Source organism: Peromyscus eremicus, chromosome 5, assembly GCF_949786415.1.
Source record: "Peromyscus eremicus chromosome 5, PerEre_H2_v1, whole genome shotgun sequence".
NCBI lineage: Eukaryota > Metazoa > Chordata > Mammalia > Rodentia > Cricetidae > Peromyscus > Peromyscus eremicus.
This window is the reverse complement of record NC_081420.1, coordinates 132,355,373-132,372,700: the sequence shown is the minus strand read 5'-3', so window position 1 is coordinate 132,372,700 and position 17,328 is coordinate 132,355,373. Positions and strand designations below refer to the sequence as shown.

The following is a 17,328-nucleotide window of genomic DNA, read 5'->3' as shown; positions in this document are numbered from 1 at the left end:
ATTATGTTTCTTTAAACTACACCACAAATAGGAATTCAAAACAATGAGACTTTCTGTCGCTTATTTTAGTATCCCAAACATCGCCATTTTGGGAATTTAGACATAATTCCACTCAGAGCTTCCATTAACTAAAGATGTTCTTCCAAAGAAGAATAATACACACTCCAGGCAACTAACAGTTCTCGTTAAGTAAATCTTAAAGATGAGGTCTATGCCAGTGTAGGGCTGAGCGCAACGGCAGTGTACACTTACACATATACCTTCTAGCTCTCCAGTAGCTCTCCTTCAGAGCTCATGCTCAGGGCCAAGGGGAATCACACTGGAAAACATCAAGAGCATCGTGCCAATCGCTGAGAAACCTGATTTCACAGCTTTAACTCACTGCTGTGACTAACACTCAGAGACGGACACATGAAACCAATGACTTGAATCTAACCTAAATAAAAATCAATGTATCAAATTTACTTTAGAAGGTAAACATTTCAAAAAAACAAATAAAAAATAAAAATCTAAGTCCTCATCAGTCATCCCCTGACTTTAATTCCTAGAACCCATGACAGTTTTTCTCGAGCAGACAGACCTTCAGAGGAGCCAATGAGCCAACATTCTTGAACATACACATGAAAAATATGTGACCAAGAATTTAAGCATGAGTATATATGCTAGCAAATCAGCTTTTCTAACTTCCCAAAGAAACTCTGAAAGTTTGCTAGCTTAAAGCGTTTTTAATGTTCAAAATTCAGCATTTCCCCAAGTATTGAATATATTCATCCTAGACTTTCAAAAATGCATAGCAAAGCTTTTACTTAGAAACAGAACGAACTGTTCAATTCTCAGGACACGGAAAAACCCAAAAGATTCACTAACTAGAATTAATTATGTGTTCCAGATGTCTTAACCGCAGAGCTGAGACTTGCGTTTTGTTTCAAGGAAATTCATATTATTGTTTAAAGGCAATAGAATGGTCTGGGTGAGTTAGGTGCATCAGGGGCTGCTGCTATCTTGGTTTTTTGCACTGCCCACATCCCTGCACATGAACCACTACCTGCCTGTACTGTGAGATAAAAATGCCCTGGATGCATATGAAGAAGTCACAGCAGCCAGCAACACAAAACAATCTCACTCACAAGCAGCATTGGTTTCATAGAAACTAGGTGTGATCAACCACAGCCTCCTGCCCAAAGCCCTCAAGGTCAACATGGGGCTTCCCCGTGTTGTAGCACTGCTAAGGGGCTTAGCTTTACAGTTTCCTGTGCATTCTCACTTAGGGGGTACTTTCCTTTAATTCAGGTCTGAATACAGAGATGATACAAAAAAATACTAGGCCAGGTATATTGGTGTACACCTTTAATCCCAGCACTCAGGGGGCAGAGGCAGGCAGATCTCTGTGAATTCGTGCCCATCCTGGTCTACATAGAGAGAGTTCCAGGACAGACAGGGGTACATAGAGAAACCCTGTCTCAATAAACCCAAACTACAACAACAACAACTAAGATATATCTTCTTCCAGTGGGGACAGGGTTTGGTGTGCTCCAGAACTCTGCCTCCTTTAGATCTTTATTCTCCAACAACTCACTGATGGGAATGTTCATTTTGTGATTTTAACAATCCACACCCAGCTGACTCCAGAACATACAACCACAAATCCAACCTCTCCGGGAAGCTCCAGTAATACATTTCTAAACTGCCCACTCAGTTAGTCAACTAGGATCCCCAAAAGACATCTCAAATGCAATGTGCTAATAATCCTCACTTTAAATCTTGATAATATCCAGAGTGAATTGTAAGGATAACTACTACAGGGCAAGCACTGTATATGGCACCAGTTGCAGCCCTCCTGAAGCTTGCAGTCTAATGCAGAAAGACAGAACAGACAGTTCAATTACCTACTTATGTGCTGTCAGGTGCCATAATACCAAGAGCACCAAGAGCAGAGTATGAGAAGTCTCGAAGGTGGGGTGTGTTGGGCTATTATTTTACAGAAATCAACTTAGCAGAGAACAGAAACAAAATGAGGAAGCCACATGAGTACCTTGAAGAAACATGTTTAGGCAGAGACAATAGTAAGGGCAAAAGCGCTGAGCTGGCATGCTTGCCATATCTGAAGGACGAAAACAGAGTGGCAGGGCCACATCACTTAGGACCTCACAGGCCTGTTTGAGGACTTACACTTACATCATTCACCCAATGATTGTCATTGGCTTATTTCTCTGATACCATAATCCAAATATCAGTCAGTCCTGTAGTCCAAATACAAATGTTTCTATTAACCAAGCCACCATGAAGAGCTGCTCAAATAGCCTCTTAACATCCTCTTGCCATGACCCCACCTCTCCCAGGATCTTCAAAAATGTTCATTACATCACACAGGGCTCATCTTTTCAAATACTCTCTTGAAAGCTTTCATCTCAATTACAGCCAAAGTCCTTACAGTGGCTTCCAAAGACTAAATGACCTCCTTGTCTCCTCCTCCTTGACCTCATCTTGAGACTCTTCCCTTAGGAACTATGTTCTTACTACACAGACCTTCTCATCGTGCCTCCCACATCAGACATGTTCCTACCTCACACCTTTGCAGTTAGTTGCTAGTCTCTTGGCTTCAAATCAGTTTCTCTGTTATACCCAAGGCTTGCTTCCTCAGTTATCTTAGGAATCTATTAATGCTAGCCTCTCAGAGACATTTCCAGCCAGCACATCTACAGTGGGCCCCAAGGTCCATCCATTCTGCCCCACTCACAATACTGTTTTATCAACTTTGTCTTCAGGTACCATCATCCAACATATTATACATTCAACTATTCGGTTAGCTATTGCCTGTCTTCCCCAGCTAAAATGGAAGTTTCTTTAGGACAGGCTGTTTGTTGCTGTTTTGTCCACTGCTGTATTTCCCAGAGTCTGGGACATAACCTAGCATATAAAACCATTTGAGTATTATCAAATGGTGGATCATATCTATAATCTCAGTGCCTAGGCAGCTGAGGCATGATCACTATGAATCTGAGGTTAACCTGGGATGCATTGTGAGATCTGTCTCAACAACAACAAAAGAAAAGGAGAGGGAGAGAGAGAGAGAGAGAGAGAGAGAGAGAGAGAGAGAGAGAGAGAGAGAGAGAGAGAGAGAACAAGCAGACCAGTGTCAAGTCGGAAGCTTCTCAGTTACGGGGAAGGGAAATTAGAGTCACTAGTTTTCATCATCCTAAACTTTGGTTTCAGTTCAATAGAATTTTCTTAAAGACTGACCACAGATCCACAGGCCCCTGTCAGGGTTAATTAGTATTTCCTAAATGCCTCCTGTGTCCACTGTGCAGAGTATATACCACAGTCCATCCTTCCAGAAGCAAAGACTGCCAGCAGGACATATCTGTCAGATTAATAGTCAATTCCCCTCTCAAACCTAACTAAAACCTTTGAAAGCTGGTACTAAACAAAATAAATAAATAAATAAATAATTCAGTAAGATACCTTGAATTTTCTTTTCCTTACCACAGATTTCAAACGCACACGCACGCACACACACATGCACACGCACACACGCACACGCACACACTCTTATGAAAAGAGGACAGTGGGCTGTCTTCCCCTTGTCCCAGCCCCCCGTCTCCCAAGACCTTGAGATATGCTCTGACATCACACAGGGCTCACCTCTTTTCTACTTGGCTTGGCTCACCTTGTCAAGATGCTGCTGTAAGATGTCTTTCACCTGCGTTCGGTCAGCACTCTCTGTACCCGAGGCAGCATTCAGACACCATGAGAGAGTCCCAACTTCCTCCTCAGCATCCTCGCCAAGAAATATCCGTTCATCCAGATTCCCAGCGGCTAACACGTATTCTTCATAAGCCTTATTAACAGCCTTACTGTGGGGAAACAGGGCCACCATTTCAGCTCGTGTTCCACACCACTTACTTCATTTTTTTACTATAAAATCTGGTAAGTTTCTCAAAGTCCTATTTCAATAGAATAATTGCTCATTACAAAAACTGAAGAGAAGATGTAGCTTGCTTTACTCTGTGTATCCAGCACACCCTGAGCATAGTTTTTCAATAGTGTGTCAAGGTAGGGACTCTGAACCAATCTGCATTCAATAAGCTAATAATAGCAATAACAAATAATAGTAAGCATTCAATACACTTAATTATACTAAACTGAGTATAAAAACAGTAAGCCTGGACTATTAATATATAACTGGTATATGATCATGTAGGAACACTTCCTCAGCTATTCTTAGCACCTCTGAAGACCTGGTGACATTTTGTCACCTCTATAGTTCCAAAAACCTGTCTTCTGTTCCCTTTTCTTAACTTTTTTTTTCTTTTAAACAAAGTAGCCTCAAACTTACAGTCTTCTACCTCAGGTCCTAAGTCCTGGGATGTCAGTCGTGTACCTGATGGCTAGGTACAAAAGCATTTCTTTTCTCTCGCTTTTTTTGTTGTTGTTGTTTTGTTTTGTTTTTTTTGTTTTGTTTTTTGAGACAGGGTTTCTATGTGTGGCTTTGGCTGTCTTAGAACTAGCTGTGTGGACCAAGCTAGCCTTGAATTTTGGTCCACCTGCCTCTGCCTCCTGAGTGCTGGGACTAAAGACGAGTGCCATCACACCCAGCACAAAAACATCCAATTTCAAAATTTATAATCTAAAATCTTGACTAATAAAACTTTAAACAGAACAAAAACAAGTTTCACTGGGCTTAAAGATATGAACTTATAGTAGAGGTTTCCAGAAGTGTTGTGTTTTCTGAGTTCTACCATAAAGCACTGTGTGAACAGTCCAAAGGCTGAGCACTGAGGTCTCCTCACAGATAACTCAGTATCACAGCAGTCGGCAGCACGGTACTCACAAACTCTCCCCAAAGTTGCCGGGCTCCAGGAAGCCAGTAAGATTTTCTTCCTTCCCCTTGAGGAGCTATGATGAAAAGAGGGTCCTTATATTACATGCAACCAAGTCTTTTTCCAGAAAGCATTCTTATATCATTGCTTACCAACCTTTTTTTCAAAAAGTTTCCTAATATAGGGTTTCCAGAAATGCTCCTTTATTCCCTTTGCCTCCAACACTAGACCATCATGTAAGGAACAGAGCTTCTCAATGACACAAGGTGGGTCAGAGGAAGGTTTAGAATCCTTAGGGTGACAGTCCTCAGATAGGCCTATGATGTATAAAATCACAAAACAGAGATACTGGTCAGCACCAATCAGCTGAGACATAACTATTAGTGAGTCTGGTCATGATATGATTGACATGTGTAACTAATTTATATATACCTCAAAACTGAAGAAAAATCTGAATATGTGGCATCCTCAGTACAAGCAAAAAAGGACACTTTAGCCCAGACACATTGCCTCACACCTATAATCCAGTGCTCTGGACTATCATGAATTGGAAGGACAGCCTGAGCTATAACATCCTGTCTCACATAAAGAAATGACTATATACATTATAAACTAAGTACTTTTTTGTTTGTTTTTTGAGACAGGGTTTTTCTATGTAACAGTCCTGAGCATCCTGGACCTCATTCTGTAGACCAGACTGGCCTCGAACTCAGATCCTCCTGCCTCTGCCTCCGAGTGCTGGGATTAAAAGTGTGCGCCATCATCGCTCGGCTAAGTACTTTTTAAAATGGAGATGAAGATAAAGTATATCACTACTCAAGAGATTTGTTATGTGACTAAAGATTGCTAGAAAACTTAAAAAAAAAAAAGCTATTGCAGGAATATCCAAAAACATAAGAATTGTATTCTGCAAATAAGGCTTACATTCAAATGAAAAAAACAAAACAAAACAAAAACACCACTTAAAAAATTACACAGTTCTGCCAGGTGTGGTGGTGCACGCCTTTGATCCCAGCATTAAGGAAGCAGAAGCAGGTGGATCTCTGTGAGTTTAAGGCCAGCTTGGTCTACACAGAGAGTTCCACAACAGCCAGAGCTTCAGAGACCCTGTCTCAAAACAAGCAAACAAATTAATAATAACAGATCATTATAATATTAATATATTAATAATTAACATTAAGAATGCACTACTGTTATTATTATTATTTTAAATTACCCAATTCAGGCTGGTGAGATGGCACACACATCAGGTAAAGCCCCACTTCCAAGCCTGACACCTTGAGTTTGGTCTCTATGACAACTGATTCCCTCAAGTTGGCCTCTCACTTGTACATGTGTACTGTGGCATGTGTACATGTGTACTCACATGTACATGTGTACTGTGGCATGTACATGCCTCCTCCCTGCCCCCAACTAAAATGCAACGATTTTTTAATCACACAGCTCAAAGATCACCCACTTTGACTTGATCATATCAGATGTCCTTATACTGATTTATAAAGTACTTTCATAAGAACACAACATTTTCAAAGAAAATTAAAGGAGGTAAAACCAGAAGAACACCATAAAAACTACCACATGGAAGCACAGATGTAGGGCACACTGGTTCAGTTCCCAGTAAAAATAAAGGGAAAGAGTAAAATGACATGAAGAGGGAAAGGAGGACAGAAAGGGTAAAGGTCAAGTGACCCTTGTCCAAAACGCTTGACCAGAAGGTTTGGAGTGCAGCCTTTTGAATTTTGGAACGTCTGCATCATTTATTAGATGGACATACATAATCAAAAGAATCTCAAATGGAATCTAGAATTTGGTTTTTGCTTTGTTTTTCTACTTTTTTGTCTGTTCTATAGTAACAAAGATCAAACTCAGGGCCAGGCAAGCAATCTGTCAGGGAACTCTACCTGCAGCCCTATGTCTCAACTTTTTGAGCGGCAGGTAATTGTAGTAACTAACTCCACTAATTTTGAAATCAACCCTGATAGAGAAGTTGAAATTCTAATTGAAACCATGCCCAAAATGACAATCCGAATTTTTTCACGGTGTTCTTCTAACAGAATCGGCAGTACAGTTAGACTGCACACTCTGAGTATTGACATGTACGGCTCATAGAAATTACATCATTTAAAGCCTAGAATATGCATTGCCAAAATGACTGTGATTCACATGCTTGTCACTAGAGAATAAAGATCTTGTTATTTTAGAATTCTATTTTCCTGTAGCAAAAGAGTTGAAATGACATTTTCTCAGTAAATTCTTTTTGCTACCTGGAGTGCACAAAACTTGCTAACAGTGAAAAATACTACCATGACTTCAGAGTTATCTTTCATACTCTGAGTTTTTAAGTTCTTCACTTTTTCAATATATTTTTCAAAAACTTCTAAAGTTCTCATTTAAGACTAAATTATATTTTACTGGTGATACTTTCTTTTGTTTTAAAAAGGGGGGTAACTTAGGGACTGGAGAGATGGTTCAGCAGTTAAGAGCACTGGCTACTCTTCCAGAGGACCCGGGTTCAACTCCCAGCGCCCATGGTTTACAGCCATCTCTAAGTCCAGTTCCACAGGATTTGGCACTCTCCTTCTGGCCTCTGAGAACACCAGGCATGCACGTGGTACACAAACACTCATGCAGACAAAACACCCATGCACATAAAATAAAACTTTAAGAAAATGTAGATATGCTGACTCTTCAGTGTAAGTACTCTGTATGACTCTGATGGTAGAAATGTTCCCATACTCACATTCTCTGAGGCTAGCAAACCTAGATTTGGGGATGCAATTCCCAAGACTAAAAATCTTATAGAAGCTTGAGCTGTCAAAAAGGTTTCACATAGACACTTACCTTTGAAATTAGGGTTCACAAGTTCTTTACGATTAGAACACTGCAGGGCATTTCCATACACTAGATCTAATGCACACAGCAGGAGATGGTAGGAGTTCACCAGGTCATCACTAATCATGGGGAAGTTGCCTATGGGGTCACATAAAATCACAGCATTAACTCAGTATCCACTTTACAAGGTTTTAAAGAACGGCTTCCTCTCATTCTAATGACACCATATACTATCGTACCACGTTGGTTCAAGAGTGATAAAGTATTTTGGCAAATTTATGTTTTGAGGACTGATATTTTAATGTATGTCTAAAAATTTAATGAAAACTAAAACTTTACTTAAGTTCAATATACATTTAATAGGCATCTATTAAGTAGCTAGTAACTAAAACTTTATTACTGGTCTAGTCTTTGGAATTCTGAACAGAAAAAATTTAGCAACTCTCTTAAACTGTAATAAATTATTTCACATAAAAAATTTTTCTGCAAGTGAAAATTACTAGAAATATTTAGAGGTAAACCACCGGAAAATGATTCATATATGATTTTTCTCATATATATACTCTAAAGAGAAGAGAGCCTTTCTTCAGAGCCCTAATGGTAACAATTTAAAATACTTTTCTATATAGTAATCAAAGTTCATACACATTAATTCAACAGAACACAAATACAGACATTTGACTTCAAAAGCTACTATCCCAAGGATAACTGCCAATGCTTGTAGCAAAAAAACAACCACAAGCCCAGGCCTACCAATGTGCAGGGCTGGTTTAAGAGAGCACTGAACAACTCCAGTGACAGTGCTGGCGAGTATGTCTGAAGAGCTGTTGTTACACTTCATTTTCACACACAGTGCAGACCCAAAGGCACACCCCACACTTTTACAGAGTGCCCACCCAAAGGCACGCCCCACACTTTTGCACACAGTGCAGACCCAAAGGCACACACCACACTTTGGCACACAGTGCAGACCCAAAGGCACACACCACACTTTGGCACACAGTGCAGACCCAAAGGCACACACCACACTTTGGCACACAGTGCAGACCCAAAGGCACACACCACACTTTGGCACACAGTGCAGACCCAAAGGCACACACCACACTTTGGCACACAGTGCAGACCCAAAGGCACACACCACACTTTGGCACACAGTGCAGACCCAAAGGCACACACCACACTTTGGCACACAGTGCAGACCCAAAGGCACACACCACACTTTTACACACAGTGTCCACCTGAATGCATGCATCACACACGCTTGGTTTTATCTCATTTGGGTCTGTCTTAGATTTTCCCCCTTTGCTTCCTTCCAAAGAAAGTTACCACCTACCTTAGGTCTCAGGATATATGATGCTTTTTCTTTGAGGGATAAGTCTAAGCAAAAAAATAAATAAGTAAAAGCCTGCTGCTGCCAGAAAGGCAGATGGTTACTAAGAGACTAAATTCTGCATCAATAGCAGCCAGCTAACTTGCTTGCCTCTACTATAAAAGGTCAAATATTAAGAACCTGCTCCTATTCTTGTACATAAAACAGGAAGCCACACCTACTGGTTATAAGCTACAAAGCCACCACCAGCCGCAAGTCTGAACTTGTCCCTGTGTGTACTTGCAGCAGAGGAGAAAGCGGCAGCACTGTGACTCCTAACCAAGGGCTGAAACGCTCCCAAAGAGTGCATTCTAATTTAAATTCTAGGACAATCCCAAACCCTGACCTCACAAATGGACCTCCCTTCACCGGCTATTTTATTGTTTAATTAAGAGATAACAGAAAAATGGAAGGACTTGACCTCTAGATTTGGCTTACTTGTTCAAGAATGTGATTTTATGAAAACAGGAAGTGGTCTTCTGCTCAAAAAGCCCTTCATGTGACAGTTGCCATACCAAATCAACAAACATACAAATAATTAGCTTATTATTGGGAATGAGACGATCTAAAATGTCCACATGCTGCAGGCACAGTCTATCTTCCCCACAAATAAACCAAGCATTGAATGAAAGCAACTAAGCTACCCAGGAGAACCGACCCAAGCACACCACAGAAGCCACACTGAGCTGTGCTGTGCACCTGAACTCAATAATTGGAAGTTTTAACCCAGCCTGGGCAACAGAGACAGACTCCCATCTCAAAAAACAAAGCTAAGTGTGGCGTCTCCTGCCTAAGTGAGACTCTGCAGTCATTTTGATAGTCTAGACACTAGCAAATACATTCGCTCCTAGGCACACAAAATAGATCAAAATCCTAGTAGTCACACAGCTATCCAATACAATCACAAGATTACTATCCTATCCTCCACACAAGCTAATGTGGGAGCCTTTGCCGAAAGTTTATGTATGCCTAAGATTTTATTTTAGATCATTGATTTATGCCACATTTATTTCATTTTGTTTTATATTTGTGGTGCTTAGGATCAAATCCAGGGTCTTGTGCACACTAAGCAGGCACCCCACCCCGGGCCACATCTATCACTTCTGACTGCACTATAGAATGCTGCCAGCATTGTTGTTATGGAAAGCACAACTAAGAAGCTCACAGAGACTCCCCCTTCAGCTAGGGCATACAGCTCAGATGAGGATGGAGGACTCCTGAGCTAGAGAGGACCAGCTGCAATCACATCACACCTGGAGACCACACCTTCACGTTTAGCATCAAACCCAGAGACGAGAGATCTGGATTCAAATCCTAGCATTATTGAGTTGACACAGCTGATCTGATAGAGGGAATCTCTTACACAGTAATTTTCCTTTACTCATGGTTTTATTTTTATAATTTCAGTTACCTTTGATCAACAGACCAAAAATATCAAATAGAAAATTTAAGAAATCATTCTCAGATAGGCAGGGACATCTGTAATCTAAGACTAGGGAGTTCAAGGCAGGAGAGTCACAGGTTCCAGGTCAGCCTGGCCTGCACAGCAAGCCTTAGACAAATAAAACCTAAGTTTAAAATTGCATGTTTTTCTGCTCTGCCCAGCTCTGTGCCACCTGGGACATGAATCACCCCTGTGTTCTGCATATCCAGGCTGAATATGCTGTGCACCCATTAGCCTTTTGCTTTCATGGTTATTTGCTCCACTGTCTCCATACAGCAGTGATTTTATTCAAGTCATCTGTATTTTACTTAACAATGACCCTAAAGTAAGGAGAGAAAAAGACTCTAAGTGTCTGGTTAAGTTTAGACACATGTTACCTGTGGGAAGTCATCAGAACCACTCTGAGGCCTTCAGTCTCACTCAGTGAACCAGACAGGTCTTAGGAAGAGCACAGCCCCAGACACAGCTGACACAGAGTGAGTGGTTCCACTCACAATTCATCAAAGAGATGTGGAGCAAGAAGAAAATGAGAGGGCATGTCATTTAATTTCAGGAAATGTGGATACTGTGGAGATAGTCTAAAGAGTCTCTTATGAAAAGTGAGGCTTTCTTCCTGATACAAAATACAGCTGATAAAATCAGCACCTAAAAATGTAGATTAGCTAATTCCTATCCAAATATTACTTTTCTCTTACCTTTTGCATATATAAAAAGCACCCAACAGAAGTGGAAAATTTCAGACGTGGTACAGGGCTGTCGCCTGGAGGGGGAAAAACAAAGTCACAAGATAAATACAAGAATTACAAAGAGACATCCCAAATGACTCAAATCAGGTGTGAAAGAAGCCTGCAGGCAGAGGAGTGAAACCAGACAAGAAGCTCCACCTCAACCAAACCCTGAGAGCAAACAGCTGGGAGGCAGAAAAGGCAGCTCAGAGGGGGGGAAAACTTTCTAAGGTTTGGGGTCAAGACACATAACAAAAAGAAAACCAGCCATTCTTGAGATGACAGTACAACTCATCCTGCTCCCAGGCGGCAGGCAGAGTTACAACTGTGGCCTCTCCATAAGGTATTCCACACTATCTACGTAAAATCACAAGAGGTCACTTCCAGGCAGCAGGCAGAGTTACAACTGTGGCCTCTCCATAAGATACTCCACACTGTCTATGTAAAATCACAAGAGGTCACTTTGGAGGCATTCTATCCTCACACTTATTATGTCTTACTCCATCTATTAAGAGACCTGTTCTATTTGACCAAGCTGTCTGCTAATGGGAGTTTTGGACCTGCGTTGGCTTGGCTTTCCTGCCAACATCTCTGCCAGTGCTTATACCAGACTTCTATGGTGTCACATCCCAAGAACCTCAACTTCTGTCTTTGTTTTCTGAGACAGGCTCTCCATAACCCAGGCTGACCTTGAACACCTGACTCCGCCAAGTGCTAGAGTCATCATGCCCAGCTTCGCAGAACCTATTTTAATAAGGATCAAGGAAAGCAGGATGCCCCGGAGAAGAGCAGGAGACTCGGTTTAGTTCTGGTGCTAACATGAGCAAGCACTTGTTTCTTTCGGCCCTCGATCTTCGCTCATCAAAGTTCCTGTATTTAGGAGTAATACCTGACTTAATCTACTAGGCCACGGTCATAGTGAACAGTCAGAGATGTGCTTCTAAAGGCAGCTTCTGGCAGCACTCAGGCGGTGCAAGCAGAAGAATCTGTAGTTCAAGGTCGTGCTTGGATGTTTAACATGTTCAAGGATACCTGGGCTAGATGACATCCTGTCTCAGAGGGAAAAAAAAGGATACGGCCTTTCTGCCCTAGTACATAATAAACTACTTATGACTTTGATTGACCTCAAATATAAAATGTAGGGTTTTTTGCTTGTAATACATAAGCTACTCTAAACTTCAGCTCTGTAACATTAGGACTCTGGGAATACCTTGACTAACCTCTGCTTCCCAATTCCCTCTGGCTTCCCTCCTTCTGTGCCCATTGCTATTTCCTCTGTACTGAAGGCCCACCTTGATCTCAAGTCATCTGCCCAAATCCTACTCATTTCTGCTTACTCCATGGAATGCCATCAAACTGGCTCATTAGATTTACTTTTGCTCAGAAATCCCACTTTCCTGTGTCTACTGCACCCACACGGTCTGTATGTTACTCCCTCTCCTTCGATTGACTGTCGGCCCTCAGAGGAGAGACCATGGGTTCTGTTTGGCTCCCATCCCCTGCATGGTATCTAAACAATTATTTCTTGTTGCTGTGTTTAACACACAGTGGCAAGCTTTCGTATCACAGCTGTACATCACAGTCATACTGGAGAGGCAGTACAAACGTGGGAAAGCCTATGGATTCTGCAGTGAGCCTACCCACTCAGCAGGTGCTCCAATGGCCCTTGAAGAGTTTATGTTCCTGCACCTAACAAGTTGAAGACCCATAAGGTTGTCCTATTACATGTTCACATCTGAGAAGGGTGCTTGCCTCATAACACACACATAGGTAAGTGCCATACATCACTAGTGTGACTGTTAGCAGAAAGTGCTTGAAAATGCCAAGAGCCGATAGAGTAGCTGGCCGTGGCAGAACATTCCTGTAATCTGGGCACTTGGAAGGCTGATACAGGAGAATAGCTAGTTGGACACCAGCCTGGACTACACAGAAGACCCTATCTCAGAGAAGCAAAAACAACCCAAAAATAAATATAAAATAATATATGTGTGCGTGTGCATGTGTGGTGTGGTGTGTGTGTGTGTGTAGCATGCATGAAACCTTGGATTCAGCTTCCAGCACTTACCGCAAGTACAGAATAGTATAAATGTAAAATTCTTTTTTTAATAATTTATTTATTTTATTGTGCACTGCTGTTCTGCCTGCATGTGTGTCTGTGTGAGGGTGTCAGATCCCCTAGAACTGGAGTTACACACACTTGTGAGCTGCCATGTAGGTGCTGGGAATTGAACCTGGGTCTTCTGGAAGAGCAGTCAGCACTCTTAACCTCAGAGTCATCTCTCCAACCCCCATAAATGTAAAATTCTTAAAGAAATATTACAAGCCTCTTAATTAGAACCAGGTGATACACACACACACACACACACACCCCAAACAAGTATGATTTGAAGTTATTTTTAGACACTCTGAAGAAAAAAACAGCTATTTTGTATTTTTCTATAAACGATCATGGTAGCCTTACTAAGACTCAAAGAAAGCTTGCATCAGAGTTCAGAACACATTGCCACAAGGCTGGGGACTGTGGTGTCAAGGAGAGCTCCACTCAGGAGACTGAGATAGGACAGAACGAGCTTGAGGCCAGCCTGGTCTACGGAGTGAATTCCATGCCCCTCAAGGCTACATAGTGAGACCCTGTCTCAAAACAAACAAAAAAAACCCAACATCTTAGGAAAAGGTAATTTCTGAAATCATGTTTCTTTTTAATGAGTGTTGACCTGTGCTCCAGAGAAAGGCTGTTCCCAAGGCACTACAGTTATCATAGAAACAGAAGCTTACCTCTGCTTTCGTCCTCTTTGCTGGCGAGGTTGCTCTTCTTGGGGATATTTAAAAATGTCTTGAAAAATGGGTTCATATTTCTTAAAAATCACAGCAGAAACAGTGAAGTTTCTTTCTAATCTTTCAGTACGTTCTCTGAATTGTGGGGGTAGATTTGCCATGTCTTCCCACTTCTTCATCTTGTTAAAAAATTCAATTAAGCTGATATTAAAAATAAAAAGAGGTACTTTAATAACACAAAGGTGATGTTATGCCAATACAACAGTAAACCAAAGTCATTTCATCAAATCATATTTTGACAATGACGTAACTCAAACGTGTGCTTTTGACTAGCTCTGTCTCCCACCATTTGTCTTATTACTCTAACCCTCCGAATCTACTTTGTTCAGACGATGAAGGGTTTGGTTTCTTTGTGTGTATGTGTACACATGTTCATGCAGGCGATGTGTGGACACGCACCGGAAGCCAGGAACTGATGCTGCGTGCCTTCCTCAACCACTGTCCACCTTACCACTTACATTCTTCTGCTGGGAGTGGCAGGAGTCTTTACCCATGGAGTCATCTCACTGGCCCTGGCTCAGATCTTTTAAATACTAAAACTGTGGTGCTGGAGAGATGGCTCAGCAGTAGAGTATTTGCTCTTCTTGTAGAGGACCTGGCTTCAATCCCCAGCACCCACAAGTGGTTAATGACCATCTTTCACTATAGTCCCAGGAGACCTGATGTCCTCTTCTGACCTCCTTGGGTGCTAAACATGCACATTGTGCACGTACATGCATGTAGGCAAAATACTTAGACACATAAAATAAAATGAATCTTAAAATTTTTTTAAAAACAAGACACTAAAGTTATCATAAAACATTCAAAATTTCAATTTATAAATCTTCCTAATCTCATTCTTCACTTCCCCTATTATAGTCCCCATGGTGAAGTTAATTTTCCATACATATATATATTCTTAAAAAATAAGTAGTATCTTTTATTTGCTTTTATGTTTTATGTAAAATGTATCATATTACAAGTAGCATTCTGCAACTTAATTTTCATTTAATGTTTCTGAGATTCATTAATTTAATTACTAACTCATTTAATCACTAAAACCATCCTTCCTATGAACATACAATAATTTTCTGCATTCACTCAAGCAAAAGAAATTCAGGTTACTAATAATTTTCTTTAAAAAAACAAAAAACAAAAAAGCAGTGTAGGGCTGGAGAGGTGCGTGTGGTTAAGAGCACTTGTTGCTCTTGCAAAGGACCCAGGTCTGTTCCAGTATCCATACAGCTACCCACAACCACCTGTAACTCTAATTCCAGGGAATCCCGTGCTTTCTTCTGGCCTCCACAGACACCAGGAACACATGTGGTACACATACACACATGCAGACAAACACTCATATACATATAAAAATCATGAGTTTTTAAATGGTGCAATAAATATATTAGTATGTATGTAGGAATTTCATTAGGGTCAGAGAACGTGCAGCTTCAATTCTACACAAAATGTACGTTAAAACACAAGTTTCATACATATGTATCTAAGTATAATGCCACATAATTGATATTTCATTTACCTTTTTGATCCATAGTATCTTCAAAAGCTCCTCAATATCTTTATTTAAATTTATATTAACATTATACAATGAGTCATAACCTTTAATGTATTTAAATGCAAATATATTTAAGTTAGTAAAACATGATCCTGACTCTGAAATGGTAAAGGAAAACCTTGACTCAGTTTCTGAATTCAGCTATCTACATGTTAGATGCTCAGAAAATAGTAAACAAAGAGAATTTTCATTATCAGTCTGATTTGTAGGTTTTTTATTTTAGCTACATTCTACTTTTCAAGTTCTAATATAGTTACCTCTGCTCCGAACACCGAAGGATTCTAGTTAAAGACACATAGTTTCCTTCAGCAGTCCCTTTGCTTACAGTTGGAACAGATTTTCTGCAAGCCACATATAAGGCACATGCTAACCAATGAAGATCGTTTCCCTGAAAAAGAAAATAGTGCTTAAAAACTTGTCCAGAGTTACTCAGATCTTTAAGGTCTGAAGCCGCCGCATTTCATTGTTATCAATGGAGAGGGGGGAATTCGATGTGTGAACTGATTAAAAAAATATGCATGTATCAAACTACACCGACTCAGCAGAACGACACAGGCACAACCACCGTATTATGGTTAAATAATACCTTGCTTAACCATCAAGTCGTGGGCCTCTTTACCCTGTTCCTTCCATAAGCTATATATAAAATAAAAGGGCCATACGCACAGGCAGCTGATAAACAATCCGGACTTCCGTGTCACTTCCTATTGGCCCATGCAGGGGAGGTGCCTGCAGAGTTGACAGGCACTGGCCCGAATGGCCATTTTTGTCAACCTCAAGCCCCGTCCCAAGAACGGGACACAACAAACCTATAGCTGGGTGACAGCCAAAAAGAGTGCCCGAGCTCAGCAACAAACGTTGTGTGTCTACACCGGTTTTCAACTGCCGGGAGTGGGGGTGGGGGTGGGGGTGGGTGACAAATCCTAAGCCGTTCTCACACGTAAGCAAGCCCGAAACTTAACTCGTCTCCTCTGACGGCTGCAAAGCCCGGGCAGGGGCAGTGGTGCGGTGCACACCACCAAGCGACCCCAGAGCCACACCGAGTCCCCCGACCGCCCCGGATGGTTTGCGTGCGCACCTCCAGCGTGTAGCTCTCGCTCATGCTGCGGTAGCTGCCCCAGGCCTCGGCGCGCGCCGCCTCGTCCATGTTGAGGCGACTGCACAGCTCCTCGAACCGCTGCTGGATCTGAGAGCCCGGGGACCCCGCGGGCTGTGAGCCGTCAGCGGCGTCGCCATCCTCCTCCTCCTCCTCCGAGCTGGCTGCGGCAGGAGGAGGAGGAGGTGGTGGCGACTGGTCGCCTCCAGATGGCATGGTGCACCCCGAGGCCGCGGCTCTTCAGACGCGCTCAAGGCCGGGGCCGGCAGCCATTCAAACCGCGAAGCGCCCGCCCGCCCGTCAGCAGCTTGCAACACGGCTGTGCCGCCCCTGGAGCCCCTCGGCCCCATGCGGGCACCCGTAAGTCTGAGCACAGCCTTCTGGGAAATGTAGTCTCGGCCGGGATCTCAGGGGGACCAAAAGGCGTGGAGGAAGAAAGCGCAAAACAAGCTTCCTTCACGCCTTTTGGTCGCCACCACCTCCTCCTCCTCCGGTCGGGCTTGCTTACGTGTGACAACGGCTTAGGATTTGTCACCCACCCCCACCCCCACTCCCACCCCCGGCAGTTGAAAACTGCCGGTGTAGACACACAACGTTTGTTGCTGAGCTCGGGCACTCTTTTTGGCTGTCACCCAGCTATAGGTTTGTTGTGTCCCGT

At 42.1% G+C, this 17,328-nt stretch overlaps 1 protein-coding gene across 2 annotated transcripts in view; it reads right to left on the bottom strand.

Moving 5' to 3' along the window:
• The window catches only part of Rbl2 (RB transcriptional corepressor like 2), a 50,695-nt gene extending 33,736 nt beyond the window's left edge, over positions 1-16,959 (bottom strand). Inside the window, exons 1-8 of one of the 2 annotated variants that reach the window (XM_059264541.1) lie at positions 16,653-16,959; positions 15,832-15,962; positions 13,966-14,166; positions 11,161-11,225; positions 7,662-7,790; positions 4,977-5,137; positions 4,832-4,896; positions 3,668-3,854 (exon numbers count right to left, since the gene is read on the bottom strand). In XM_059264541.1, the coding sequence (XP_059120524.1) occupies positions 3,668-3,854; positions 4,832-4,896; positions 4,977-5,137; positions 7,662-7,790; positions 11,161-11,225; positions 13,966-14,166; positions 15,832-15,962; positions 16,653-16,886 (1,173 nt within the window). In that variant the 5' untranslated portion in view covers positions 16,887-16,959. Of the gene's footprint in view, positions 1-3,667; positions 3,855-4,831; positions 4,897-4,976; positions 5,138-7,661; positions 7,791-11,160; positions 11,226-13,965; positions 14,167-15,831; positions 15,963-16,383; positions 16,472-16,652 lie in introns of those variants that run through there. The other variant, XM_059264542.1, reaches the window with a different exon arrangement.
• Between the last annotated feature and the right edge of the window lie 369 nt (positions 16,960-17,328).